The sequence below is a fragment of the Anser brachyrhynchus genome, assembly GCF_964034855.1.
Source record: "Anser brachyrhynchus genome assembly, chromosome: 1".
In the NCBI taxonomy this organism is placed as follows: Eukaryota; Metazoa; Chordata; class Aves; order Anseriformes; family Anatidae; genus Anser; species Anser brachyrhynchus.
The window spans coordinates 141,910,588-141,937,995 of NC_137694.1; the positions used below are offsets into that span (position 1 = coordinate 141,910,588).

General features: G+C 39.7%; 1 protein-coding gene across 2 annotated transcripts in view; it reads left to right on the forward strand.

Moving 5' to 3' along the window:
- ATP10A (ATPase phospholipid transporting 10A (putative)) overlaps positions 1-27,408 on the forward strand; it is a 114,606-nt gene that overhangs the window by 81,773 nt on the left and 5,425 nt on the right. For both annotated transcript variants that reach the window (XM_080579646.1, XM_080579647.1), the window contains 9 exons: positions 2,966-3,183; positions 4,570-4,764; positions 6,225-6,786; positions 13,072-13,175; positions 13,348-13,474; positions 15,654-15,838; positions 17,175-17,496; positions 19,184-19,260; positions 23,038-23,163. In XM_080579646.1, the coding sequence (XP_080435772.1) occupies positions 2,966-3,183; positions 4,570-4,764; positions 6,225-6,786; positions 13,072-13,175; positions 13,348-13,474; positions 15,654-15,838; positions 17,175-17,496; positions 19,184-19,260; positions 23,038-23,163 (1,916 nt within the window). The remainder of the gene's footprint in view (positions 1-2,965; positions 3,184-4,569; positions 4,765-6,224; positions 6,787-13,071; positions 13,176-13,347; positions 13,475-15,653; positions 15,839-17,174; positions 17,497-19,183; positions 19,261-23,037; positions 23,164-27,408) is intronic.

Below are 27,408 nucleotides of genomic sequence, written 5' to 3' on the forward strand. Positions count from 1 at the left end.
ATTGATAGCGTACTGCTGTCTTCTGAAAGATGGAAGAGAGTTCATGGAATAAGTATTAATTATCCTTTCTTCTTTGTGCTGTAAATATAAAGTGAACTAGAGGACAGTGAAATTTGACTTTCATGAATTGCATTACTGTGTTTCTCAGAGCTGTTTGTGTCTCTGCCCTTAATAAAAAACTCTCTATCAGACAAAAGATCAAGGCCATGAATTTTCAGTGCTGAAACTGAAAAGCATCCCACAACAATGTCTTTCAGGTTGTAATGTTCATACGAAAAGGTTCTGAATTTGAGAGGGCTGAGTGGGTGGAGAGAACAGAATGTTCCCAAAGAAGCACGCTTCGCGCTGTTGAAGCATTATGAACCTTAGCCATAACATAACAATTGCACTGTTTCATTATTTCTTCAAACTTCTTAATTCTTGCTGCATAATATGTAAGACTGTACTTGAGAAGATGTTGAAAGGTGCTAAGGCCTTTTTTTGCTTTTTTTATAACAAGCTTACCTTGGTATAAAATTGAAATAACAGCTTTAGTATCAAAAGAGTTAGATTTTACTTGATTAAATGAGATTCCAGTCTTGTATCTACTTTCTACATGGCTCTTTCCTTCTTTGCATGCCTGGGTTTCCTGTGGAAGGAAACTGGGATGCTGGGCAAACCATTGAGCAGCCTGGCTCGTATCTTGATGGAGGGCCTGGATCAGTGCTTATGGCACACTGCAGGCTCCTTTTGATACAGGCAAACCTATGATCAGTTGGATTAAATTCACAGGTAGGGATCTGCAGTTCCCCTGGGAAAATGCATAGAGGCTTACAGAGCAGAAGAAGGTGAGAATTAGTGCGCGTGAGTGATGGAAGAGGTCAGTTATGTGCTGCCCCAAAGCTCATGCAACAAGTCACAGGGAACAGCCTGTGCGGGTGAAGTGAACTTTATTTCCATGCAGCCCATTACCATGCAACAGAACGGTCAAGGAGACCAGTGACCTCCCTCATTTTTTGAGCTGTCTTCTAGGTTTTGTCATTCACATCAAAGGACAAGGTGGGCAGTGAAAGGAGAAGCCACTGATGCTGTGCTCTTCTGTTTGCAGCTGTGCGGCTCACTGAGCAACTGCCCTCACAGCACTGGAGGTGCTGTTGCTCAACCTCTTTCCCATCACATAACACAAAAGAGCACAAATCACACCAAATAATGCTAATGAAGGAACCTCCTCAATCATCCAGTTAGTCTACATCAACCTCAAGGTCCAGACTCTAGGGCTGTATATGAGCTATGGGTCAAAACTCATCTGCAGTGTGCACTGAAGTCTGCTCTCCATGTACCCAGGAGCATCGTGGCTCTTCCTACCTTCATGGTCTGAATTTTCTTCCAGCAAAATCTAAGGATGTTGCATACTCCAGACTGCCTTAGGCACACAGTCAGAGCAAGGCCTGGGTGTGTATTTACAGCCAGGAACTGGGAACCTCTCCCAGCTCCCACATTTCAGGCAGAGCCTGTACACATTCCAAATAGATGTGAAAAACACTCTGATGTACGATACTGTACTGGTAGAGCTATCACTAGATACTGTGTGTGGTCTGACTTCAACTCCTCTGACCACTTTCTGACAGCTAAAACATGTTTGAAAATTACAGCTGATGGCAAGGATGGGTTTTCTTTGATCATAAAGCTAGCCGCATTAAAATGATCCCATGGCAAACTCACTATATGTGATACAAGCTTTTTTTTTCCCAGGAAATATTTTGAAAGAAAAATCTTCATGTGCAATTTTTTTTTCTGTTAAAAGCCTGAATAATTAACTTACATGCTAGCGATTTATCATTTGACATTAGGAAATCTAATTTGTTACACTAGGGAACTGAAACAGAGCAGAGCCACAAGTATGTAACTTGCACTGTACATCTGCATAGTGTGGATTATTTTGAGAGTATAATGAGAGGCTTTTCAATGAATACCTAATGAAGGAATAAATAGGTACCTGTTAAAACGGCATGTGCCTGTCTAATGAATAACCCAGGCTATTAAATGCCCATGATCTTTAGGAATGGAAAAATATGTTATACATCAGTTACAACTAAATGGAAGCTGCTGTTAGATGGGCTGGATTGCACAGCACTTTCACACCTTTTCTTTCTGCTTCACTTTTATCTTCTATGTATTGAAATGCCTGGATTGGTTTCTAACTTTAATTGTTGTAGCTGAAGTCTCGACTAGCAAAGTACTCCTCTGAAATGCCTCATTGGGAAAAATTGGCTCATTATGTGTATGTACAGCAGTTGAAGGTACAGTAAGTGTGGTACCACATATGGCATTGCTCCACTTGTCACGCCGGTCACAGGGGAGGGGACAGACCCCAGGGTGGTTTTTTGTAGTAGAATGGGAATCAGGCATCTGGGTTCACATCTCCCCACTGCAGCAGATGGACCTGGCCTTGAGCAAGGCTTTCGCACAGTCTGAGCAAGCCGTGCTCTGTAGGCATGCTTGGAGGGTAGATGCAGGACACTTCGGGTGTCAGCTATCTGCAGTTGGATAGATGTGACATTTTTGCTGGAAAATACTCTGTGAAATTTCCATATGCTGTTGGGAAGGACAGGAAAGTTTTCTGGATTGTTTAGTTCCTTCTCAGACTGCAGTGAAATCCCTATTATTTGCCTGATTTCATCAAGCTCAGCAGTGGAATAGTCCTCGGGAGCGCAGAGAGTTACCGCAGAGTCTAACTGCCTCGCAGAGAGTGTGATGATGAGGGAGGCCGTGCATTGCATTACATTTCTCATTATGTTATCTGCATCCTCCCTTAGATACTACCAGGCAATTAGGACGTTGTTATCCCCTGATAATGGAATCATTCATTCTCACTGGGAAAGCACAGTATAAGAGTAAAACCAGATCGCTTCAACAAAGTCAGCATGTCCCTTTTCCCTCCTTCTCAGCTACGTTTAACATATGCAATGTGTATTTTTCCTGATAGCCAAACGGTTAGCAATGTACCAAGAACCTGATTCCGAGGAAGAAGAAGCAGCCCCCAAAGGAGGAAATTTATCCCAGCGTGACAGTATCTGTAGCCATCAGAGCATCAAAGTAGTCCACAGAAGCCAGAGTACCAAAACCCACCGCCGCACTGGTAGCAGAGCTGAAGCAAAAAGAGCAAGCATACTCTCGAAGCACACTGCATTCAGTAGCCCAATGGTAAGTCATAAGAACTAAATGTGCAGCCTCCTGTATCTTTTAACAGAACAATGTCCTGAAAAGGGAAAGATAAAGAAAGCTGTGGTGCATTGCGTACCTCTCATAGACTTCATCTTGGCATTTTTTCTTCTGTACTTTCAGTTTATACAAAAACAACCAAATGCAGCCATAGATCTTATCTAAATACCTTCTCTGTAGGAACAATCTAAAGGCAAAGAGAATCTGAAACCTTTGTTTTTGATTTTGAAAAGAAAATGTATGCCTCCCCTTTATTTACAGAAGCTGAGAGTAGCATAGGGTTGGAGATAACGGATTCTAATTGCTCTGCTTATGCCTCTCCTTTTCTTTTTTGTCAGAGGATTTTAAAACTAACAAGTGCTGGACTGCAATGCTCCATTCTTAGACACTGCTGACATACACAACAGCATAATTTTTATTGTGATTCAAGAATATCAGTGGATTGCACATGTATTAAAAAAAAAGAAACTTTACGTTTCAAATGATTTTGTGTCCGTACAACTTTGCTTTGGTTAATTATTTTATGCTATTGTAATTCCATGGAAATTTTGCCTGAGCTGAATCATAATAGGAGAGCAGAGAAGCCAAGTCTTGTCTATCTAGGGATTTGTATTGTTGTACTGTTGACACAAATCCACCCTCAAAACAAACTATGAATATGGGCAAAGAAAGATGCTGTTTGCAGTGGTGGAACTTCCCGATTTCAGTCAAGAGTAAGTTGTTTCAGTACAATTTGAAGCTGCACTTTTTACACACACGGTTCTGTGGTTGCTCATATTCATCAGCTGCTGAGCATCAGCAGATAAAATAAGATTCTACTGAAGAAAAAGCCCCAGTTCGGTTTATCTATTAGTCTTTTGTATCCTAGCATCCTGGTATCTTAAAGAATACCAGAGTTGGCTCTGACAAGAAATAGATGAAAGAAGTGGAAAGTGCTGATGAAATAGAGTGGAAAGTGCTCTGTGTTTCCGTATAAAAAACACACAAAGTGCTCTCAAATGTGTGGATAGTATTTGATCTCTAACAAACAATCCAACAGGCAGGAGAGCAGAGGAATATTAGTGTGTAACTCTCCCCCTTTCCACTATCCCCAAAGTAGATGAATATTGCCAGTATAATTATCCCCTATAATTAGTAGGGAAAAGAGCTGACAACACAGTTACTCACATTTCCACTTCTATCAGTAGCCTCATTATTAACTGTTTATTGTCTAGAATGGGAGTGTTACAGTCCTCTCCACCTCCACTGCGTGGTATGAGGCCACGATAAAACTCTTGGTGCTGACACTGTTTCAGACGCTTTGATTGCTTGATGCTGCTTTGGAAACATGCAGAATCACTGATATTAATCACTACTATTTATTATTAGGAGAAGGATATCACACCAGATCCTCGCTTGTTAGAAAAGGTGAATGAATGTGCGAAGCATCTGGAGATCATGAGGAGCCATGAACAGCCATTATCCCATCTGAGTCCAGAACTATGTGACATTTTTGACTTCTTCATTGCTTTGACTATATGCAATACGGTTGTGGTTACTGCACCAAATCAGCCCCGCCAGAAGGTAGGTTAAAGAAACAGCAAAATAGAGTTTAAGGGTCATTTCTATTAATACTAATTTATCTCTTAAGACGGAGACATGAAAATTGCTTGTTCTAGTGAGAAACAACTAGAACTAGTTCTGAGATGACTCTTAGAAGTGCAGTGTGAATGAGCAGGTTCAGTTAAGCATTGGTTATATGAAGCATGTTGACTATTTCATTTACCTTCAGGGTGAGATATGCTTTCATCTACAATTTCAAGGTACTTCTGAAAATTTCCTGAGTTCGTGTACTGTAACTTAATTGATAAATATATATATATGTGTATGTGTATATGTATATGCACATACATATGTATATATGTAAGTATGCAAGTCTGTGTGGAAGCAAATTTGTAAATATGCAAGGCTGCCCAGAAAAGAATATAAGTTGTCAGTGAATGTTTTGTAAATATGGATTAAATTAAGAAAAGGGTCAGATTTTTTTTAAAAAAAAAAAAAAGTTTTAAAGAGAATGTGCTTGAGAAACATTGCCTAAATCTTTCAAACTGTGTAAAAGATGCATCTTTAGCTCATTGTGAGAAATGATGATCACTAATGCTTGAATTGGCCTAAACCAGTATCGCTGATGAATAACAACTTCAACAATGCAATCCCAAGATGATCTGTAAGACAAAGCTATAGTGGAATGTAATGTTAGAGCTAGCCCACAGCTGGAATTTCCATTCTGGAGAAAATTCTGAGATCTGTTTCTGTTCCAAATTGGAATAAAAATTGAACTAGTCTGCAAGATCACATGGTTTTGTGCCAGGGAAGCATTTGGAGAGTGGTAAACTCTGCTGCTTTATGAATGCTACACTGTTATACAATAATTGAATATATATTACTTTGAATATGCTATTGCAATTAATAACATTGTATAAAAGATTTAAATAAACTAAGATAAGTGATAAACTGAAGTGAACTGAAGGTAAAAGAGAAGACAGTAGAAGTTATTTATAATATGTTGCTACTAAAGACGTCACTGACATTGGAATATTCTCATAAAACTTTTCTGGTACCACACTTCTCAAAAGAAAACTCTGGCATTAGTGTATTTTTTACTACCTTCACCAAATATGCACAAAGAATGCCAATGCTTCCTGCTAACAATAGCCTTTCAGTAGGTACTACTGGTGGTGGTCCAACACTGACTGTCTATCCATTAGTCATATCTGAGGAGGTGAAAGGAGAAAAAATGTTTTAAATGCAAGCATACATGCTTTCACATGGAGACACAATTCTGAAGTTTTAGGTTGTTGGGGTTTTTTGCTAGTAAGTCAGTTTTGTCCATTTACTTTCCCTTCTCAAATGACAAATGCCATTACTTTCTGCTCTCAAAGAAATTCTCTTTTTAAGTTGGAGCTACTTAGACTGAATGTCACTGTCTAAATTCTTGGGCAACTTTATTTTTTTTTTCATTGGTTTGTTCATTGCTTCTCAAGGTTAGAGATCGATTTGAACTAAAATCTCCAGTAAAAACCATAGAAGACTTCATCCGAAGATTCACTCCCAGTCGCTTGACCTCTGGATCTAACAGCAGCAGTTCATCTAGTCTAGCTACAAATAAATCAATGCACAGATGTGGTTTAAGTGTTCTTTCATCTACATCTACTGAGAGCACTTTATTAAAACTGGAAGAGAAGCTGGCATACTCTGCACAGATGAATAACAATGGCTACAGCTCCCAGCAAGGCAGGACACCTGTAGGGAGTGGACCTGAGGAAGGAGAACTCCGTTATGAAGCAGAGAGTCCAGATGAAGCTGCTCTCGTCTATGCAGCAAGGGCATATAACTGTTCTCTGGTTGGAAGGCTGTCTGACCAGGTATCAGTGGAGCTACCTCACCTGGGAATATTAAACTTTGAAGTATTACATACGTTGGGCTTTGATTCCATCAGGAAGAGGATGTCAGTAGTGGTCAGACATCCTCTCACAGATGAGATAAATGTTTACACTAAAGGAGCAGATTCAGTTATTATGGATCTTCTTCTACCCTGTTCTTCAGGTATGTCTCTTACTCACCCTTGGGGCCTGGGGGAGGTGGTTCTGCTTTACTGCTGAAAACTCACGTCTTACTGCCTGCTCTAGCATGTAGACCTGCCTGCTTTTGTTGTGAATACAGAGAATGGTAGAATGGCAGCCCTCTCTCTTCTTTTATGATACTTTGTTATTATAGCAAATTTTCTGTAACAAATTACTGGTTCTTTACCTTCAAGAATTAGTTAAATTAATTACTATACAAGAACTTCTACTAGCAAACTTTATTTTGAAACTATTATTTCTTGAAACTCTGCCAAAGCAAATTTCTTCAGGAAAACTTGCCTGGCAGTGCTTGGCTATTTCAGTATTTTATATGAAACTCAAGCGGCTCCTACTCCAGCTCCCCTATTTGTTTAATCTGTGAATCTTCACCTCCTTTTGTTGTAATATGTTTGCATAAATCAAAGTTTTTGGGTTGCATTTGACAATGATGCTAAAGGGCACTGTGAATCAATCAGACATCAGAACAGAAAGATAGTGACAAAATAAGGAGAGATGCTGTTCAGATGAGAATTTTTTTGCGTCAGATAGTGGTAAAGAACAGACGTGTAGCTGTGAACAGGTGAACATGGACTACTTCCCTAAAGTCTGCAGCACCCAGATGTCACATGAAACAGGGACAACTTTAAATAGCTGCTAATTGTAGTGAGTTAAATTCAAGAAAAACCCTGTAAGATTTCAGAAATTAGCGGAAACACAGGGGCGTCAGTTGGCATGAATCAGTTTGCATCTAATTTACTGCATGTTCAACACTGAATTTAATCGAGTGTTTAAGGGTTACCCCAGTATGAATGGACAGAACCCGAAAGTGCTAGAGGTGCTTCCTGTGTTTCACTAGTGCATTGACTTTGTGGTTACGTTGACATTAGCTGGAGTAAACAATTGTGAAAGGCTTATACTGTGTAATTTTAGTTTAATGAAATACAGAAAACTGTTGGCATTACTTTTCTGTTTACAGCGACATAAATCAAAGCACAGCCAAAAAATTAAGAACAACTTGTCCATAACTAACAACAAAGTATTCATGAATAATTTTCTGGTAAAGATCTGATATCACAGAAGGTACATACAGCATCTTTGGAAACTTGTTTCCCTCTAAAGAACTGACAGAGAATTTGGAGTACTAAGAAGAAATACTAATAACATACCTGGAAAACAGTGTTTGGGAATGAGTTCTCAGAATGAGAACTGAGCATTAAAATGAAATGATTATTTTATGCCAAGTCTCAAATATTTTTTCACCTCCATAAAATAAAAATAGTATAGACTATGTTTGAAACTACTGTGTACATTCGTGGTAGATACAATGGGTGGAAGAATTTTCGAGCAAATATTCAGGTGGGTCTAGGATTTAGGTGGGCAACAAGACCAGCTAGAAACCAACCAGCGGCAACATTACAAAAGTTGGTGTGAGTCAGAAATGCAGGAGCAGGTTTCCTGTGTGTTGTTAGCAGCGAGGAAATTCCATAGCTGGGCAAATACGGTGATTTCAGCACCTTCACAGGCAAATGAATTGAACGATGCTTTGAGTTTGTGCTTTTCTTTTTCTCTTTTTAGCCCAAAATGAACTGTGTTTTAGTATATTTTGCTTTTGCAAGCAATGTAAAGTGCAGTCACTAGAACTTCATAAGCAGTTTCCCTTAATTTCTAGCCATCTGATCCACTGCTGGCTTCAGTAATTCTGTGAGTTTCAGCGGATCTGTCTGAAAAATGTTTGACATTTCTCTTGAACAGCTTCACTCATGGAATTGAACTCAGAGTCTCTGCCTGCTGTATCCTAATGTCAGAGGACATTTTGTAAATTCCTGAGGGAGATGCCTCTTTTTCACGCTACAGGGAGGTATTCCCCGAGTAGAGGGGTCCTCCAAGGATTTATGCTATGAATATTATATATATATTGCTGGATCCGTCTGTGGTGTTCTCTGTTGATAATGGAATGTGTGAAGGGGAATGTAAATATTACAAGAATTCAGGCATTTATCATTTTAAGTAATGGACCAATAAGTGAATCAATGCGACAGCTAATCCCAGTGCTCTTGTTTTGCTATGTTAATGCCTCAGGGATGTGTAAATTGTACACAAGTCAAGTGTGCATTTTGAGGCTTAGTGATACTTGTGCTCTCAGACTGAAAGATCGAGGCAGTGCTGTGTCCATAATCTCCTTGCACAACTGGGTCCTATGAAACACAAAGGTTCTGTTTCTGAGGAAGAACCTTTTAAAATGCCACAAGGAACAGCCCAAAATTAGATGCAATAGCAATGTGTTGTAGCTTCAGTTGTATCTCATTAAAAAAAATAAATAAATAAATCACCGTGAGCTTCAAAACTTGAAAGTTTCTGAATTCCCTCCATTCGTTCTGCTTGTATATCTAGCTGAGACTCTGAAAGCTGACATTTTCTGATAGCACACAGATATTTTCAAAAGCCTTGAAATGATTCCCAAAAGCATATTGTTTTTACTTTATCTCAACAGTCTCTATGTTCATAAATAAGAAAGTTACTGTTTGAGTCAATAACCAGCTCGCACAGGGACTGTGAACATAAGTCACTGAGAAAACAATGACTGGGCTGGCTTTTTACAGCTTGTGATTATGGAAGGAAATGAAGCAAGCAAAATGCCACTAGCTCTCTATCATTCTTCTGTAGAAGACATATTTACTGGTTTTCACTTCCATAGTGCATGCGGTCGTGCTGCTAAGCATGGGAACTGCATCACCCCAACTAGAAAGAATCTCCACAACTGGATTTTTGTCTGCAAGAGATCCCTTCCCCCCTTTTAACTTCTGAGCCCAAGCTGAATCTCTGGATAAGGCCGATAAGGCATATGGAGAGCTAGCAGGAGTTTTAGCTCGCATTGGTGTGCTGGTAGAGGAGAGAAATGCAGTCATTGCTGCTGGAATTGAGAATTCACATGGGAAGTGGTGTGCACAGCTCTGTTTGTAGAGAATTACTGTCTTTGTTCATTGAAGCATTATGATCTTGTGTTAGTGCCCATGGTATTCAGACAGATCTGAAGTGATTAACGCCACTTAACCTTAGAGTAGGTAGAAATGGCTTTTGCTGTGTTTAAGCACCTTTTCAAATTTGCACCATTTGAAATCAGTGAGTGACTGAAACAGCCGGTAGCATAAGACTGAGTGGGATATGCAAGAAATACAGCATTTGTCTCTAGAATAGTGATGTATCACAATAAATTAGGAACAGTGCTTGCCTACTTTATTCTTTTAAAGTGAAAAAAAGGCTGATTCAGTCATACAAGAAGCCTCCAAGAAGATGTGCTGCAGTACTTCTCCCAGAAAAAAAAAAATAATAATTTATTGTACAGCCAACTCGCATATGCCAAAAAGACTATTATGCACAGATAGAAAAGAAGCTAAATGAAACTTTTAGGTTGCCAGTTCAGTATCTGTATATTTCCGCTGTATGTTGTAGATGAATCTGTTTGTGAGCTGCTTAAATAGCTTCTGCAGGAACCTGTGGTGTGTATGTTGGAGCCATAAACTACAGTGTAAGAAAGGCCTTTCCAATTTCAAGTAATATTCATAGGAATGCTCTTCCAGAGTAAAACATCTGCACTATCCGAGAAAATCTGTATAATAGCATAGGTAGCATTAATAGATACATAGACAGGCCTACCAGGATATTCCTACCAGTATTTGCCACGTGACTTTAATTAGAGATGAGGAATGCATGGAATACCCCAGTCTTTCTGGAGTCCTTTAGGAACAGCTGGGTGTGTGCACTCCCAGCTTTGCAGACCTGGAGAAGATGGAACGGTCTTTAAAGGTGACAAAATAGCTATACAGAGAGTGAAATATGCTGACACATGGTTGAGGTAACAGGGAAAAAAAAAAAAAAAAGAATATTGGGATTCCAAACACCCAACCCCTTCCTTCCTACAATATCAGAATCAAAAATCACAGGATGGTTGAGGTGGGAAGGGACCTCTTGAGATCATCTGGTTCGACCCCCCTGCCAAGCAGAATCACCTAGAGCACATTGTGCAGGATCACATCCAGGAGGGTTTTTGAATATCTCCAGAGAAGGAGACCCCACAACCTCCCTGGGCAACCTGTCCCAGTGCTCTGTCACCCTCACAGTAAAGAAGTGCCCTCTCATATTCAGCCGGAACCTCCTGTGCTTCAGTTTCTGCCCGTTGTCTCTTATCATGTTGTCAGGCACAACTGAAAAGAGTCCAGCTCCATCCTCTTGACACCCTCCCTTCAGACATTTATACACATTGGTGAGGTCTGCCCTCAGTCTTCTCTTCTCCAAGCTAAACAGTCCCAGCTCTCTCAGCTTCTCCTCCTAGGACAGATGCTCCAGTCCCCCAGTCACCTTCACAGCCCTCCTCTGGACTCTCTCCAGTAGCTCCATGTGCCTGTTGTACTGGGGAGCCCAGAACTGGACACGATGCTCCAGGTGTGGCCTCACCAGGGCTGAGTAGAGGGGCAGGATCACCTCCCTTGACCTGCTGGCAACACTATTCTGAGTGCAGCCCAGGACACCATTGCCCTTCTTGGCCACAAGGGCCCATTGCTCGCTCATGGTTCACCTGCTGTCCGCCAGGACTCCCAGGTCCCTCTCTGCAGAGCTGCTCTCCAGCAGGCCAGCCCCCAGCCTGTACTGGTGCTTGCGGTTATTCCTCCCTAGGTGCTGTACCCTGCATTTGCCCTTGTTGAACTTCATGAGGTTCCCCTCCGACCAGCTCTCTGGCCTGTCAAGGTCCTTCTGAACACAGTACTTCTAAATGTACTGAAGCCTCCGAATGCCCAATTAGGCACTGTGCTGCTGTATAAATAAGAAAGTGTTGATGTGTATAGATAGACATATATGTGTACACACGGTCACATATAGCAAGATCAAGTTGAGTATGACTGCACGCTGAGAACATGGGTACTGAAAAGTATAAACAATAGGATATTCACATCATCTAATTTAGATAGCTACATTAACTGCTTATGGTAAGGCATAGTGACCATAGGTCCTCAGTTTGGTCAGTTCAGAGAGATAAGCACATCCAGTGGTCAGCTCAGATCATCTATATTAGGTCTCTGCAAGCACTCAGACTTTGGTGATGAGTAGTGCTCACCTGACTCAGTGACTGGCTACAGTACAAATACCAGTGACACGACTAGTGCATTAAGAAACAGCTCCAATTACAAAATTATAATCCTGAGATGATTCTACAAAGCCAAAAAACATGCAGACTTTTTTTTAAAAAAAATGGATGACATCAGAGAATAGGAAACTTGCCTCAAGGTACCGGTCATTCCCATCAATGGTTTCAATCTAAAAACTTACCAGTTTCCTTTAGCAGTAACACTGCATTTCGTATTATTGAAGGTCGCTATGACAGTACATTGTACATGAACCTGTCTTGATCCTAGATGATAAAAAAGATACATATCACCTGTTTTTAACTTTTGAAGACCTCATTTCAGGTAATGAGATGGAACAAAATGTGTTACCGTCATATTCATTAATCTTTTTTGATCACAGTGCGAGCACATTGAAACAATCCCTTCTAAAGGGAGAAAAGGATCAGAGGCTCAGTCCCAATTCTGAACTCTTACACATGGCTTTAAGGGGGAAAAAAACTGAGTGGAAGTTGTGCTGATGCACTCAAGGTAGAACTAGCTGTGAGGTCTGCATAAATGTAAATTGTGTTTTGAATGAAATCAAAGTCACACCCAGAACTTCTTGCATTGACTCAGACCAGTAAGTAGTGTAGTATCCATACAGTACTAACAGTAGTACTAATACCTTCATATCCTTAGATATACAAAACAGAGCACCATTTCTCTTTCTTTTGAGATATTAACCTATGAGGAAAACTAAGTGCTATTTTTAAAAGTATCATTTTTCTGCACATAACGATATGTACAGAAGCCTTTGCTAATACTCTATTTGAAATCATACTTCTCTTTCTGACATTATTGGTTGCTGTGAAGATTATCATGATTTCTCAAAGTATTCAGGACAAACAAATACTTAAGGAGTAAGAAAAAGACAGTCTTTCTAACACAAATTCACAATGACATTTGAAGAGAGAGGAAAGAAAAGATAGAACAAAAAGATAGGATTTTTTTCTAAATGGAATGGTTGACTTGAAAGTTTTCCAGGAGATATCAACAGCTCTTTAAAAGTATCAGTTTTAAAGTGGTGGTACAGTAAGTACTGTAGACACATTTCTATTCTCTAACATTCAACTGCTGTTATTTTTCAATCACCTTTTATTCATATCTAGGTGACCCTCGGGGTAAACATCAAAAAAAAATCCAAACCAAAACCCAGAATTACCTTAATCTGTATGCTGTGGATGGGCTGCGGACCCTGTGCATTGCAAAAAGAGTAAGTAAATGCAGGATCTTAGTTCACTTTTAAGGAGAGTCTTGACAAAGATTACTGAAGACATTTATGAATTTATTGTTCTTGATTTATAGCTTTCTTTTTCATTTTATTCAGTAAAGTATGAATACATCTGCATCACTTTGCCTGTGCCCTCACATACTCTTTTAAACAGGTTCTCAGCAAAGAGGAGTATGCCTGTTGGTTAAAAAGTCATTTGGAAGCAGAATCTTCTATGGAAAATCGTGAAGAACTCCTGTTTCAGTCAGCACTGCAGATAGAGAAGAATCTGCATCTGCTAGGTAACGAAATGAGAGCTGGACATGAAGTTAAAATGTGTTAAAAATTCTGAAAGCTTGGCTATGAAATCCATTCTTTCCTTTAAATGCTTTGTGACAGTACAGAAATTAGCTTCTTTTGGACTTTGTTGTAGCTGTCATGTGCAGCACCACAAAGGAATGGGATTATAATTAATGTAGCAGACATATCCCATTTTCCTTGCTCCTGCAATCATTTTATCACTAGTGAAATGAGCGGAGTTAAACAAGAGATGCATTTGACACAATATCATAAATGGGAACTGCTGCTCTAAGTAGGAGGAGGACTTGGCCGAAACCTGTCTACAGAATTTCTTTGGGTTAGTGCCACTTTACCATGTCAGAGAGTTCCATGACTCCAGGGGCACCAGAGATGCTCATAAAGCAAAGCTCATAAACTGCAGTTGTGAGAGGCATCAACTCTCATATACATCAAGTTTAGCACGTGTTCTCGGGGCCTGTGTGCTCTGTGGAAGGGGATTGCGGTACTTTGTAATGGTGTAGATAAGATCAGTGTATGTAAAATGTATTCCGAGGACAAAGTCATCCCATTTCTCTGCTCAGCTGAGATGTAGAAAGCACTGAGATTCTGAATTGTATATATATATCCACTATTACTCCAAACATCTAACTGCTTTTTCTGGCAAGGGCACTGGGACAGTCATAACACTGATGGAACTAACAACCTTCGGTATTTGCCAGCATGCCTGTCTCTGGGAGGCGAGATCCACGTCAACCAACTTCTGATGTGTCTACTCTAGATCTCTCAGGCTCCCTGTATAACCAGAGGAGAGAGAAAAAAATAGAAAGTGCAGTTCATTTGATCGGATTTAGATACCTGCTCTGGGATTAGAAGCAAGGCTTCTCTCTGACTTAAAGGGATCCATGAGTTGACTAGTTCTGACCACATTAATTGGGAAAATCCCACCATGTTTGTCCCTGTTGTCTCAGTAAAAAAATACTGAAATTGAACTGTGAGATTAGTAAGTGAGCTCTAGCCAGAAGTAAACTACCTGTTCAGCCAGGAATTGTTACCCAGGAACCTCATAATGTGGTTTGGGTCTTGCAGTGGTCCGTTAAGCTTCAGTTCTGGGAATAAAAAAGTGAGTCTGGTAAAGGAATGTCTTTTCCTTTGTGCACTGTTTAGATAATAAAAGCTTTCATCACATTGCACTAAGAATGTGTTTTCACCTCCATGACTGGTGCTCAGACTTTGGGAGGATTTCTACTGCTACAATGCTTTTGTTCAAACAACAGCCACAGCAATAATAAATAGCTGACAGAAGTTTCCTTTCCTTTTCCTGTTGTTCAAGGTAATTTGAATGTTTGTCATCTCCACGTTCTAGTAGTGAGGGCTTACATGTCCTTGCATTGAAACCACTCTGAAGTTCAGTGGAGCACTGACATATCGGTGATGACACTGAATTTTGTCCTCAGCTGCTTTTGCTATAGTATTTGAAAATGGATTTATGAAAGCATAGGAAAGATACTCAGTTTATTATAAGCAAGTAGGAAGATACACTGAAAGTATGAAAAAGCCCCGTTTTACTTCCACATCATGGCCAACAAATTTATAATTTATTCTCTACTACATCTTGTTGGGCAACCAGTGTCTTTCTGAAAGAACAAAAAGCAGCAACAATGCAGGAAGAGGTTTATGTCTAAAGCCCAATGTGCAGTTGCCAAGCTGCAGTTCTGCTGTCATTCCTCTTTGAAAGGGAGAGATCTCTAATGGCCAGGCCTCTTCTAGTTGAGGAAAGGCAGTCAAGACCCTTTAGAAAAAAGCTATCTCCTAGAATCAGGATCTTTTCTAGCACCATTCAGAAGAAATGGCAAAGATACAGAGCAGAGAAACAATAAGTAAAGACACATCAGCCTTGTGAACCACTGATGGTACAAGTGGCATCAGGTTGCTTTTGAAGTTTTGAATTCTGGATTTGCTGTTGACTGTTGATGCAAATGTTTACCCTAGCTGCTTTCGGCTCCTTCCGGATACCTCTAAAAAGCTGCCTGTGCAGTCTTGCAGCCATTGTTAGTTTAGTGTAGCTGTTTCCCAATGTAAGTGACTGCTGTGTTTTTTTTGAAAAATCCAAATTTACAATTTGAGGTGAACTCTAAGTGCTTATTTAACATGGAATAATTTGGTTTTTTTCTGTCTGTTTAGGTGCAACTGGCATTGAAGACCATTTACAGGATGGCGTTCCAGAAACCATTGCAAACTTGCGCAAAGCTGGGCTGCAGATTTGGGTTCTTACTGGAGACAAGCAAGAAACAGCTGTTAATATTGCGTATGCCTGCAAGCTACTAGATCATGATGAGGAAATCATCACTCTGAATGCTGAGTCACCAGTAAGCAGATCCAGTACTATACTGAAGTCTATTTGTGAACTAGCTTTGCTTTATTTTCAACTTGTAAAATTAAAAGTTTGATGGCTTTTTTTCCTTTCCCTCTTTTTTTTCTTCTTTTCCTGCTTCAACCGTAATTTTCAGGTAGGACATGTCTTTGAATACTTTTCAGTGAATTCTATTTCTAAGTTGTAGTGTCATGTATCATAAACTTACTGAAGACATTTAACTGTGTGTATTGGGATCCACCATGAATGAAAACATGCCATAACAACATAAATGCCTGCCTTTGTTATGCATTCTGAAAACATCCCTAGTTTTGCTTATTGGCGCCAAAAGCAGCCTGTTATTAAATGCTTGTTGAGGAAGAAAAAAATGAATTGAAAATTTCTGCTTTATTTTACACCACTGAAATGTAATATTTAGATAACTCAGTCACTCATGTTTTCTCGGGTGTTTTATTCTCTGGAGATAGAAGCAGTGCTTAAATTTCAGTGCTAGTACTCTGAGTCAGAAAACCACATCTACATTAATGACTTGCTTCCTAACGGACCTTTTCTAATTCTTCTGAATTACTGATCTTTCCTGTGCTCAACTTGTCGCAACCAGACAGTCACAGTTTACTGATACGGTCTAACATACAAGGAACCAGACCGATAGTGCTATAGTCCTTTAATGGGGTGATAAAATTGGACTTCAGATCAGCAGAGGAGAGGTAGGCCAGCAATATCCAGCTCCAATTCCTTTCGAAAAGGAAGAAAAGATAACAGCATTTTCCGTTCTTGAGTGTATCAACTGAACTGGTAAACTGACTTTCCGTGATCTTTCGTTTTTTGTCATACTTTGCTGTACAACCAGTAGCATTTCATTTTAAATGTTCATATATTCTCAGTAACATCTCTTAGTTGAGTATGTCTAGGACAGATAATTCAGCTTAAATAACCTTTAATTGGCCTTTAACAATGCTTAACTACTTGATATGAGTTGTAGGCGTATACATGGTGCTCATCACCATGCTTAACTTGGTACTGATACTGATTATATCATTCCCCGACACTGTTATTCTGAGAAGGAGCTAAAAGAAATTAGTTTAGCATACAATAATGCATGTTAAAGATGAGTGAGTTTTTAAGCTTTTCTTGTCTTCATTGCTGTCATATCTTGGGCCAAAATTGTGTTAAGAGCTAATAGAGAAAAAGAAAATTAGAGATTAAAACTTTCACAGTGCAGCAAATATTACACATTCTCCATATTCCTTATGCTTAAATATACAGCAAACACAGATGTTTGAATACATGTTCTTTTCTCTCAAGCATATTTATTTTGAATTTTTTTTCAGGAGACATGTGCTGTCTTGCTGGAGCAGTGTCTGCAATGCGTAGAGTCTAAATTTTCAAACAACACAATAGACGAAGCTACTGGAAACATGACTATTGGGTTCACCCCTCTCTATCCACCCTCTTCCTCTGTGCTTTCCAGCTTGGGCCTAGTGATTGATGGAAGGACTCTAGCTTATGCCCTGGAACCTACTCTAGAAGATAAATTTCTTGCACTAGCCAAGCGATGCCGTTCAGTACTGTGTTGTCGCTCTACCCCACTCCAAAAGAGCATGGTAGTGAAACTAGTCAGAGACAAACTCAAAGCAATGACCTTGGCAATAGGTAAATATCTCATCTTAAACATGCCCGCATTGGTGTTTATTGTGCCTTGATAATCTTGGGTTTTGACTTGCAACACAAACCTTCCAGCTGCTGTACAACTCACCTTCTAGTTATGTCTGAAAATGTGTCAGGCCATTCTAACACATTTATTCAAAAACAATATAAAACTCTGGAGTAGTATTTGGGATTTCTTCCTACAGAAGTTAGATACTGGTGATCTAGGGATGCTATGAGGTTTTAGCATGTCCAAACACTGCTGTGAAGAATTGGGTTAGCTGATACTGTGCAGAACACCATTTTGCAGTACTGTATTACACAGAACAAAAGTGTGCTCACTGTTGTTTCATCCGGTCATGATTAAGCTCAAGGTTCTGCATTTTTCATCACAAGTACGTCATACAGCATAGGCATGAATTGACCATCTCTGTATAAAGAATGAATTTATGATGGGCATCATGCCAGCTCTTACAATGCATCCCTGCTAATTGTAATTGGCAGAGGTCAGATTTTGTCATACTCCCTGGTTTAAATCTTAGAGCATTTTTCATGTTTCCATGATTTTTACGTATGATTTATATATGACATATCAACCAGCTTTTCTTTCCCTATCTCAAGTTTAGGGTCACGTTACGCTAGAAGATACAATTGTAACATACATTGTCACAAAACACCCTAGCTTTCACCTAGATATCTTGGTCAATCATAACAGCAACACACGTGGGTTGGACCTACCCATCAGAAATCCTAAGTACATATAATAATTGCGAGACTCCTGTGACATCCACAGCACCAAATGTGTGCTGATTTTAATAATTCTCATGCCTACTAAATTACATCAACTCAACTGTGCCTTCCTCGCACTTAATTTATGTCTTTGGCTGACTGACCATGGAAATAATCATTTGCATACATGGTCAAAATATCTAACTGGTTAACTTGAATTATCCAGAAAACTTAAAAACAATAGTGGAGACTGGGCAGCTTTGTTTTCATTCTGAGCAACACAAACATGTGGTTTAAATTTAAGCTCCTGCTCTGGCTTAAAAGCTGAGTAGTCCCATTTCACTTTTAACCAACATGAGCTAACTTGGGTTGTTTTGCACAGTCACAAAAACATCAGTTTTATCTCCTGTCGCTTGCAATATCATGACTAGAAAGAGAGCAAGAAATGGTGACCGTGCAACCACTGTAGATAAATCTACCTGTGATGAAGTATTAGAGATCTCAGACTGGTCAACCCAAGTCAAGAATTCACTTTTGCTTTTTAACTTTATTGCATTGTTGAGTATGTAGGCATCCTCATTGGCTTTTGGCATCCTTGCACGTTTCATTCTTAATCATACCTGACAGCAGGCAGATAGTTGTCAGGAAGCAAGAGTGTTAGGAAGCGCTTGCTTGGAGTGTTTTAGTGTTTATATAGTTCAGGCCTGACATTTTAGGTCTTACTAAAAGGAGAAGTGTTTGGTTTATTTTTGCTTGCCATGATAAAACAGTCTACAAAGATCAGAACGTATCGGTAGCTTTGCCAAGCTTTGAAACTTATGTTCCAAAGATGGATCCTTTCCTACCTCATCTCCCTTACTATACCCAGCCAAAACTCAATAATAGCTAGTTTTCTTTTCCTTTGCTGTTTCCAACTTTTCCTGGTCCAGTAATGACAAACAAAACTGTATCTTCTCATTTTTAGGTGATGGTGCTAATGATGTCAGTATGATCCAAGTTGCGGATGTTGGTGTGGGGATCTCTGGTCAAGAAGGCATGCAGGTAACGTTGCCCATTCACTGAAAAGCACTCCCATGAAAGGGTGAAATAGGCACTTCCCATGTGCTAGCTCGATGAAGCTGTCTGTGGATAGCCAGCACAAATAAATGAGCAGCTGCAAGTTATACTGAGGAGTGCCAGTTGTGCTCCATAAGAATGCTTTCAGCTTGAGTTTGAGCTTTTATTTGTTCTCAGAGCTGTGCTGAGCTTACACATGTAACCATCTCAGAAAATTCAACTTATCAGATCATTCTAAGCAATATATTTAGAGAAATCATTTATTAAATACTGGTTTCAAGGAGGAAAAAAGCTTTTCCATGTATTATTTAGACAGGAAAAAAGGTTCACCCTATTCTGGCTTTATCTTCCTCTCTTGCATTGCTTGGTAGACTGACACTGAATAGCTGCACAAGCCCATTCAGCTGAAGCAGCTTATTTGCATGGTGTGGTGGTATCTCTTAGTCCAAACACCCACGCATCTTGTTCACTTAGCCCTATTCAGACAGCAGATCAGTGAAGAAAGAGAAAATTGCAGCTTTTTGCAGAACCACTGCTCCCAACAGCACCATTCCAAGTTTTGGTGTTCACCCCATTTCCTGCCACAGGGAACATCAAGGTAAAGGGACTTCCCCTGCAGTTTTTTGGATGTGTTCAGCCTGTTATTATTGTATTTGCCACTGTATAAGAGGCACTTCTCTCATCCCCAAAAGAGAGTATGTATATTTATAGGATATATTTACCTACTGTATTACCTAGTGCCTATGCCTCCTAATGCTAATGCAGCTCAGTTGCAGTGCTAGAACCAGAAGTAGCAATAAGACCCAGAGAATGAGGAAGATCCATCATTTCCACAACCTACGTTGTATTTAGTCTGGGTGCAGACAAATTACATGAGAAAACAGTAGCTCAGTATATGACAAAGAGTTCTTCAGGCAAGATGGGAAGCGTTTCCATCCTGAGAACCTGAGCAGATGAGCATACTCCTTAACTTAGTTACCAGTGGGCGGTTCTCTGACCCACATTGTGTTTTTTGCAATGCTGGCTGGATGTTTAGTTCAAAAGGGAGGAAGGGCCTCCTTCACACTGTGCACAAGCTGGTGATAGATTTTTATTCCATGGAGTTTCATGAATACTGTAACTTAACTGGGTTAAAAACACAGACTCATGAAATAACAATCTCACTGAGCCATGAACTTGGATGGCAACTTTGTGCATTTTCTGACATGCAAATCACCAGAAGCTGGGACAGTACCCTGGAGAAAAGTCAGATGTTTTTCCTATTCATATGCTCTTCCAAAGGCATCATCTCTTGGCCCTTGTTGGAAGATGAATACTAGGGAAGATATGCTTCAACTCGACCCCGTTGAGCTATTACATTTTTTCTACTTCCTGTTTAAATTGTCGAGTGGGTTTGGTTGAAGTCATCTCCGATGCAAGTGGACATCCATCAGTGCTATTCAAACAGAAAGATTTCAGGCTTAAAATCCATTAAAAATGCTTATCCAGACTTGGTAGCAGCTGTAACTTAGACTGGAAGAAGCTACCACAAAAATATTCAGACATTCATTGTGCATATGGCATCCCAGCCGTATGCCCTATGGTTCTGACTTTGGTGGATGGAGAGGGCAGGAGAAAAGCAAGTCTTGGATTAAGCTAATGCCACGTACGTTCACTGCTATGTAACAAAGCCCCGAGAGCTTTGCATAGCTTCTGCAGTATCACTCTGTAAGCATGGCTAAGATCCACAGAACCCGGAGGAGACTGTGGGGTCTCCTCCAAGCCATCAATTTAAAAAAGGTCTGCCCCTAGCTCCTTGGGTCTTAGCATCTCTTATCAACTTACCAGCGCTTATCACCTATATATTAATTCAGATCACTCTTTTTTGCCTAATGCAGACATAGGTAATGCTTGTGGCATTTTTTTAACTCCTCTCCCCATTATGCTACTTTCAACAGAGCTCGTGCACTTAAAATAACTAGTCCTCAAATGCCCCTGGTTTTTGCATGTATTTAAATCTGAAAGCTGTTCGCTCATTAACCCATTAAACTATCTTTTTTTTTTTTTAAAATGAAAGTTCAATAGGGTGGAAAATATTTGCAGATCCCTTCCTTTGCTCCAAGGTCCTAAGAACTTTGCAGGCCTTTTTACTATAAACAACTGTCAGAATCTTACACATGCAGATACTCAAAAGGCGTTGAGGATTTGGATGTCTAAAACAGCAATACTGCCTGATTTATTTTCTTTCCACATTCTATGGAAGCATGTGGAGTATGAATCATGTTTTCCTGTGAAAAAGCTGGAAGAAAAAATGTGAAAATGAAGAGGATATTTTGAGGTGAAATAAACATGCAAATGTAATTGGATAATACTGTCTTTCCATATTCCTCACTCTAATCAAAATGGAATTTAAAAAAAAAAAAAAACCTGACACCTCACAATGCGTTGTGAAGTAATATGCTAGAAACACAACAGGAAAGAAGCGTTAGCACTGGAATAGGCTGAGATAGGGTGGAGGACAAGGAAACAGGTGTGGCACAGCTTTGCTCTCAAACTGTGAAGAGCGACTTTTCTGCAAGACAAATCAGACTGTTGTGTACAGTGAGGTTATAACAACTGTATCTCAGTACCTGAGAAATCCCAGCATGGGTCAAAATATTAAAAAATGTCCCAGTGCTTATATAAATCTACTGCTTAAATTACACTGTATGTATACTTTCTCCTGCATACTGTTTCTCCTGCATACTGTAGAGTTTAATAGCTTCTAGAAGCACTTGCTTGGTAAAACTGAGCCCTTTTGATGATTTAACAAGAAAGGGGATTAGTAAGAATTAAATGGAAAGAAGTCTTTTGTTGAAAACCACTGCCAAAATATACCCTACAGAGTATGAGGAAGACTTTGGCCCTCTGGAGATTTTCACCTTTCCTCATGCTTCTGCTGAACTTTGAGAAGAGTGTTGATATAAAAATTAAAATTGAAATGTAAAGTAGTATTACATGAAATCTTAATGTGATCCTAGGGATATGGAAAACCGTGAAACAGCTGTGATAACCATTATTTACAAGACCGTCTCATCTAGATGTACAGTGCCTTGAATTTTAGTCAGTCAGAAGTAGAGAGAAGTGGGTGACTCATTTTGTCAATGTGTTTGGCAGGCTGCACAGCCCCAGAGGAGTCTGATCTAGCATGATTTTTCATAGATGGTTTTAGCCTGCAATTTAAAAAATCCCTCAAAATACTGATATCTCAGGACATTTGAGTCAATATTATAAGCCAGGATTGCAAATTTTATTTTAAAATAGTATTTTTATTGTTTTGTCTTTTAAAGTCCAGTGATTATGATGCAAGCTCTTAACTGTTTATTTCTTATTTTATTCTCTTGAAGTTCATTTTGCCCTGTAAGTAACCCTTTGGTTTTACAGAAAAAGACATTACAGACACCAAGATCTTCGCACGTGTTACTACCCTGAGTCTTCATGTTCATGCAACTAATTGCTAGCCATTCTCCCACCTCTCACTTTCACGCTGCCTGTCACCACCTGGAGTGTACACCATAATCTACTCTGTGCAAGGACCAGGTCTCCAGGCATGTTCTGCAAAGCCACGGGGTTTGCTTATGGGTATTTCAAGGCCATAGCTGCATTTCACATGCACTGTAGTGGATGTGATGCCTCATCACCACAATTCCCATTGTCTGTATGAGTAGAGAAGATGACTAGATACACTGTCGGGGTTGAAAGTGGTGCTTTACAATAACGGTTCCAACTCTTCTCTCATTAAAGGCGGTGATGGCAAGCGACTTTGCAATCCCAAGGTTCCGGCATTTGGAGAAGCTCTTGCTTGTTCATGGCCACTGGTGTTATTCCCGACTTGCCAACATGGTGCTGTATTTCTTCTACAAAAATGCAGTAAGTGTTTAACTTGGCAGCTTTGTGGCACCACATGTTTCCAGGGTTTATTCTGTGCTAAGTGAGCATTAGGTCAGCCTTCAAACAGTTTATAAATAAGCTGCAAAGAAACTTGCAGAGTTGAAAGACAGCTGGCTGCCATTTGCAAAAATACAAGACCCACTCCATAACAGCTACAGTGTGCTGCTGAATGTGCAAATTAGGTAACAGAAATAACAAGCACTGCTTAAGAAAAGTTTCTTTATAGAGCAGTTTTGCAGATTTTAGCTAGCTAGACACAGGAGTCTTTAATGCCACGGCCATCCAGCACTGGTCCAAAGTAGCAGTTGGGTGTGTTTTCTCTTCCTGACCCTATCTTGTAATTGCTTATGAATCACTGTACATTTTCCCTAGTGACTTGTGATAATTTGAGTCATCTGTGTGTCTCAGATGCCAAGATTTGGAAGATGTTTTTTATTGATTTATCTTATTCCCAACTAACCCAAAGAATTCATTAGAAAGGAAGCACACGGAGGTAAAGAACAGACTATGGGTCTGCCTTTCGTCTCTGGTGTATTCAACAGGAGTTAGTCCAGTACCGGGCACTGAGCCAGTGGCAGCTCACCTCCTTGGCTCTAACAAAGTCCCTTTGCATTGATCTTGGAGTATAAACGTGATTGATTGAAAACTGCCCAAAAATTCCATCAGGTGCGTGGGAGTCACTGCCTGGCACACAGATCTGCTCACTTTCAACACCTACAAATCACCCGGGGAGCAAGGGATATGAAGAAGCAGGAAAAAGAAGAGAGCCAGAGCTCTCAGACCTCTGCTTGCTCCAGAGGGTAATGTGTGAACCATGAGTGGGAGAGTGGATTTCATCCTCAGTATCCAAATCTTACTAAGAACAAATGTAATTCTCAGTTTTGTAAAAGTTGCATTCCAAATTCCATCTAGTCCTCAATTTTTTAATCAATGGTAACTTTATTATATAAATTCCTCTTGGCCTGACTAATCTTTTTGATCTCAGTCTAAAGGTAGGTTTCTTATCAGGAAAAGACCATTATTTGCTGCAAATTTTGAATGTCATAGGAAATGCTAGAGGAATAAAGCATTAATAAACTAGCTTTGTGTTAACGGAAGTATGATAAAATACATTCTGTGGTCTGATCAGGAACTGCATGCAAGCACCCTTCCAGACACAAAATCAGGGACTTGGAAAGTTTGAATTTCTGCCTGAGTATGGAATAGCACGCAGATTTAAATAATGTTGCAGTGAGTGGAGATCCACCTATTGAAACACGGCAGTGAAATACATGCTGGTGTTCAAATGCCTGAGTATTAAGGCCTGATGCTGAACATCTGTACTCCCACCCCCAGTGCTCTATGTTTCCAAGATACCCTTTGGTTTGACAATATTGAATCTCATCAACTTCCAAAAAGTGTTTTCAGAGCCATCTTAGGTTAAAATAAATAAAATAATAATAATGAAGTAATACACGTAAGACATTCCAGGAATCAGCAGCCAGAGCTGTTGTTTATATACCTACATTTTTGTTCAGCCCTTGTAAAATCTTCCATTTCCTTTGGTACAACTTCCCTTGATTACAAGTATTATTTCTCATGCCATTTTTAGTACAACATTTTCAGAAGCTGCTGCCTCAAGGCTAGAATATAACTGCAGAATATGTCTTTGTGTTGGCTCTGCCTTGACAGCTCTCAGAGCTTTCTGAGCAATACTTGTTTCTACTGACTCTAAAACTGTAGTGGGATATCCAGCATATAGACGTGAGTATGCCTGACACAGTGCCTGCCCTTAAGGAAGGAATATTCCAAAATGAAAGATGGGAGCACCTGATCCTTCTGCAAAGAGAAAGTTCTGGATGATTCTCCATAGAGATCAAGACAGCTACACTGCAAATGTTCTGCAAGTTTTCTACTTACTCGTGTTGTTTTTCCCATTAGCTCATATTATGAAATTTTCCATTCTCCAGTAGAGCCTAACTCAAAGTTTAAACTCCAAATTGCTACAAAAGCCATTTGGAAACTCAGGTGGCTTATCCAGGGTGTTTGGCCTGGTAGAGATAATAAAAATACAAATAAAATATAGACTGAAACATAGCTTGACTGAAAATATCTGAGTTGATACAAAGGGATTTCATATAAACAAACTTCTACTACATAAGCATGTATTACTTGTTCTCCTTTATACATTATGTCTGCAAGAGAGCTCTGGACATCTTTTGACGTATATTTTTTTCACTGAGGTATTCCAGTTTGGGCCAAATCCCTAACAGAATCTCATCTTGGGGAAAAAAAAGAAACCTTTTTTACCTAAAATCTAATATAATCATTATATCAAAAATTTCATTAAATTTAATTTGTTTTGACTGTTTCTCAGTGGGGTAATGCACACAAATGAGGACATGCTACGTTTGAGATCAAATTAAACTCTTGTTTAATCGAAAATAAAATTTCACAGGCAAAAAAAAAATTTGATTTAAGCCTGGTTATTTAAATGTTATTTGTACAGCTTTCTTTGCCAGCACTGCTAAAACCCATATTAGAGACGGTATGAAAATTTTCAGCTGGCTGTATTTTCATCAAACTACCCATTTTTGTCAAAGCCAAACTGCTTCCAAGACAGGTTAATTTTAGCAAGGCTCTAGAGAGGAAAATATCTTTGGTCCATGAATAGCAGGATTTTGTTTATTTCAAATGAGCAAGAGAAAGGTATCTAAATCCATGTATTTATTGCAATTCCATTTTGTGAAAAGACTCAGGAAGTTTTATTGTCCTTTGGGTGTGGAAAGGAAATAAATTTCAAAGTCTGTTCAGTTGTGAAATGAAATTGCCATCTTCCAGCCAACTGTTTGGAAAACAGCAAGCTCTGGTAACTCAGACTTGTTTTGGGCAAAGGAAGGTATTTTTCCTGAAATATACGCAGCACTTTTAGAAGTGATCCTTAAGAAAATGTGACCATATAACTTTTAATAGGCTAGTCTATAATATGGGCTCACAGATTGTGAGGTGTGTTGCTACTGATATACAAGCTACTTCAATGTAGTATGCAAACATCACCTGAACATACACATACTGTACATCTCTCTCATATCATATACATAGATATTCATTCATGTACAGCACGACTAAGCCTCTTATTCTGTGGCAATTTCCCTGTACAAGATATCCTTATTCTCTTTACAACAGTTTTCACTGGCTAAGCAGTCCATATCTGTTTTTGTCCCATGTTTGAATTTCACCCAAATTTTATGGTTCAGATAGAACAGATATTCATTTTCCTCTGTAGGCCTGAAGATGATGAAGGGTTAACATATTCCAGATGGTTGAAAGTTGTTGAGAACAATATATTAAAAGAAGAGGAAATTAAAGGAGAGGTCATGTCATTTCCCTTCTTCGTGGTTAAAATGAGGAAAACCCCTGAGGGACAGTTGCCATAGTTTTTCTGCTTGCCTTCTATATAGGGTTAAACACTTTACAAAGACTAACTAAAATTGAAGTTTTAGGAGGACCAAGCCTGGGAGTTTATTTCCTTCCCAGCCCATCTTTTTCTAGGCCTCAAGTGTCCCCCTCACAGGGGGGACACATCAGCACCTCTCCCGAGCCCTGAAAACCTCTCATGAGGCAGAGATTGTAGAAGAAATGAGTTCATTAGGTTCATGTGGGCCTACTATTCAAGCTTGCCCAGGTCCTTTTGGATGGCTTCCCTTCCTTCTGTTGTACCAACTGCACCACTCAGCTTGGTGTTGTCTGCAGACTTGCTGAGGGTGCACTCCATTAGTGACATCGCACTGTCTGTGTCATTGATAATGATATTAAACAGCACCAGTCCCAAACAGACCCCTGAGGGACACCACTCATCACTGGCCTCCACCTGGACATAAAGCTGTTGACTGGAAATCTCTGTCTGCAGCCATCAGTCAAGTCCTTGCCAACTGAATAGTCCGCCCTTCAATTCCATCCCTCTCCAGTTTAGAGATCAGGATGTCACGTGGGACCATGTCAGAGGCCTTAAAGAAGTCCAGATAGATGACAAGGGTCTGTCTTCCCTAGTTGGCTGATGCAGTTACTCCATCATAGCTCACAGAGCTGCTCATTTTCTGAATTTCAAAGCACAAAGATCAGAATAGTTAAGACAACTGTATTAGACCCTATTGTTTCACATTCCTTGCTTCTGGATGGTCTTGCTTCATGTTGGTCTTGGAAAAATGCTGCATTTACCTTTTGAAAACTAGCTGATCCTCCCAA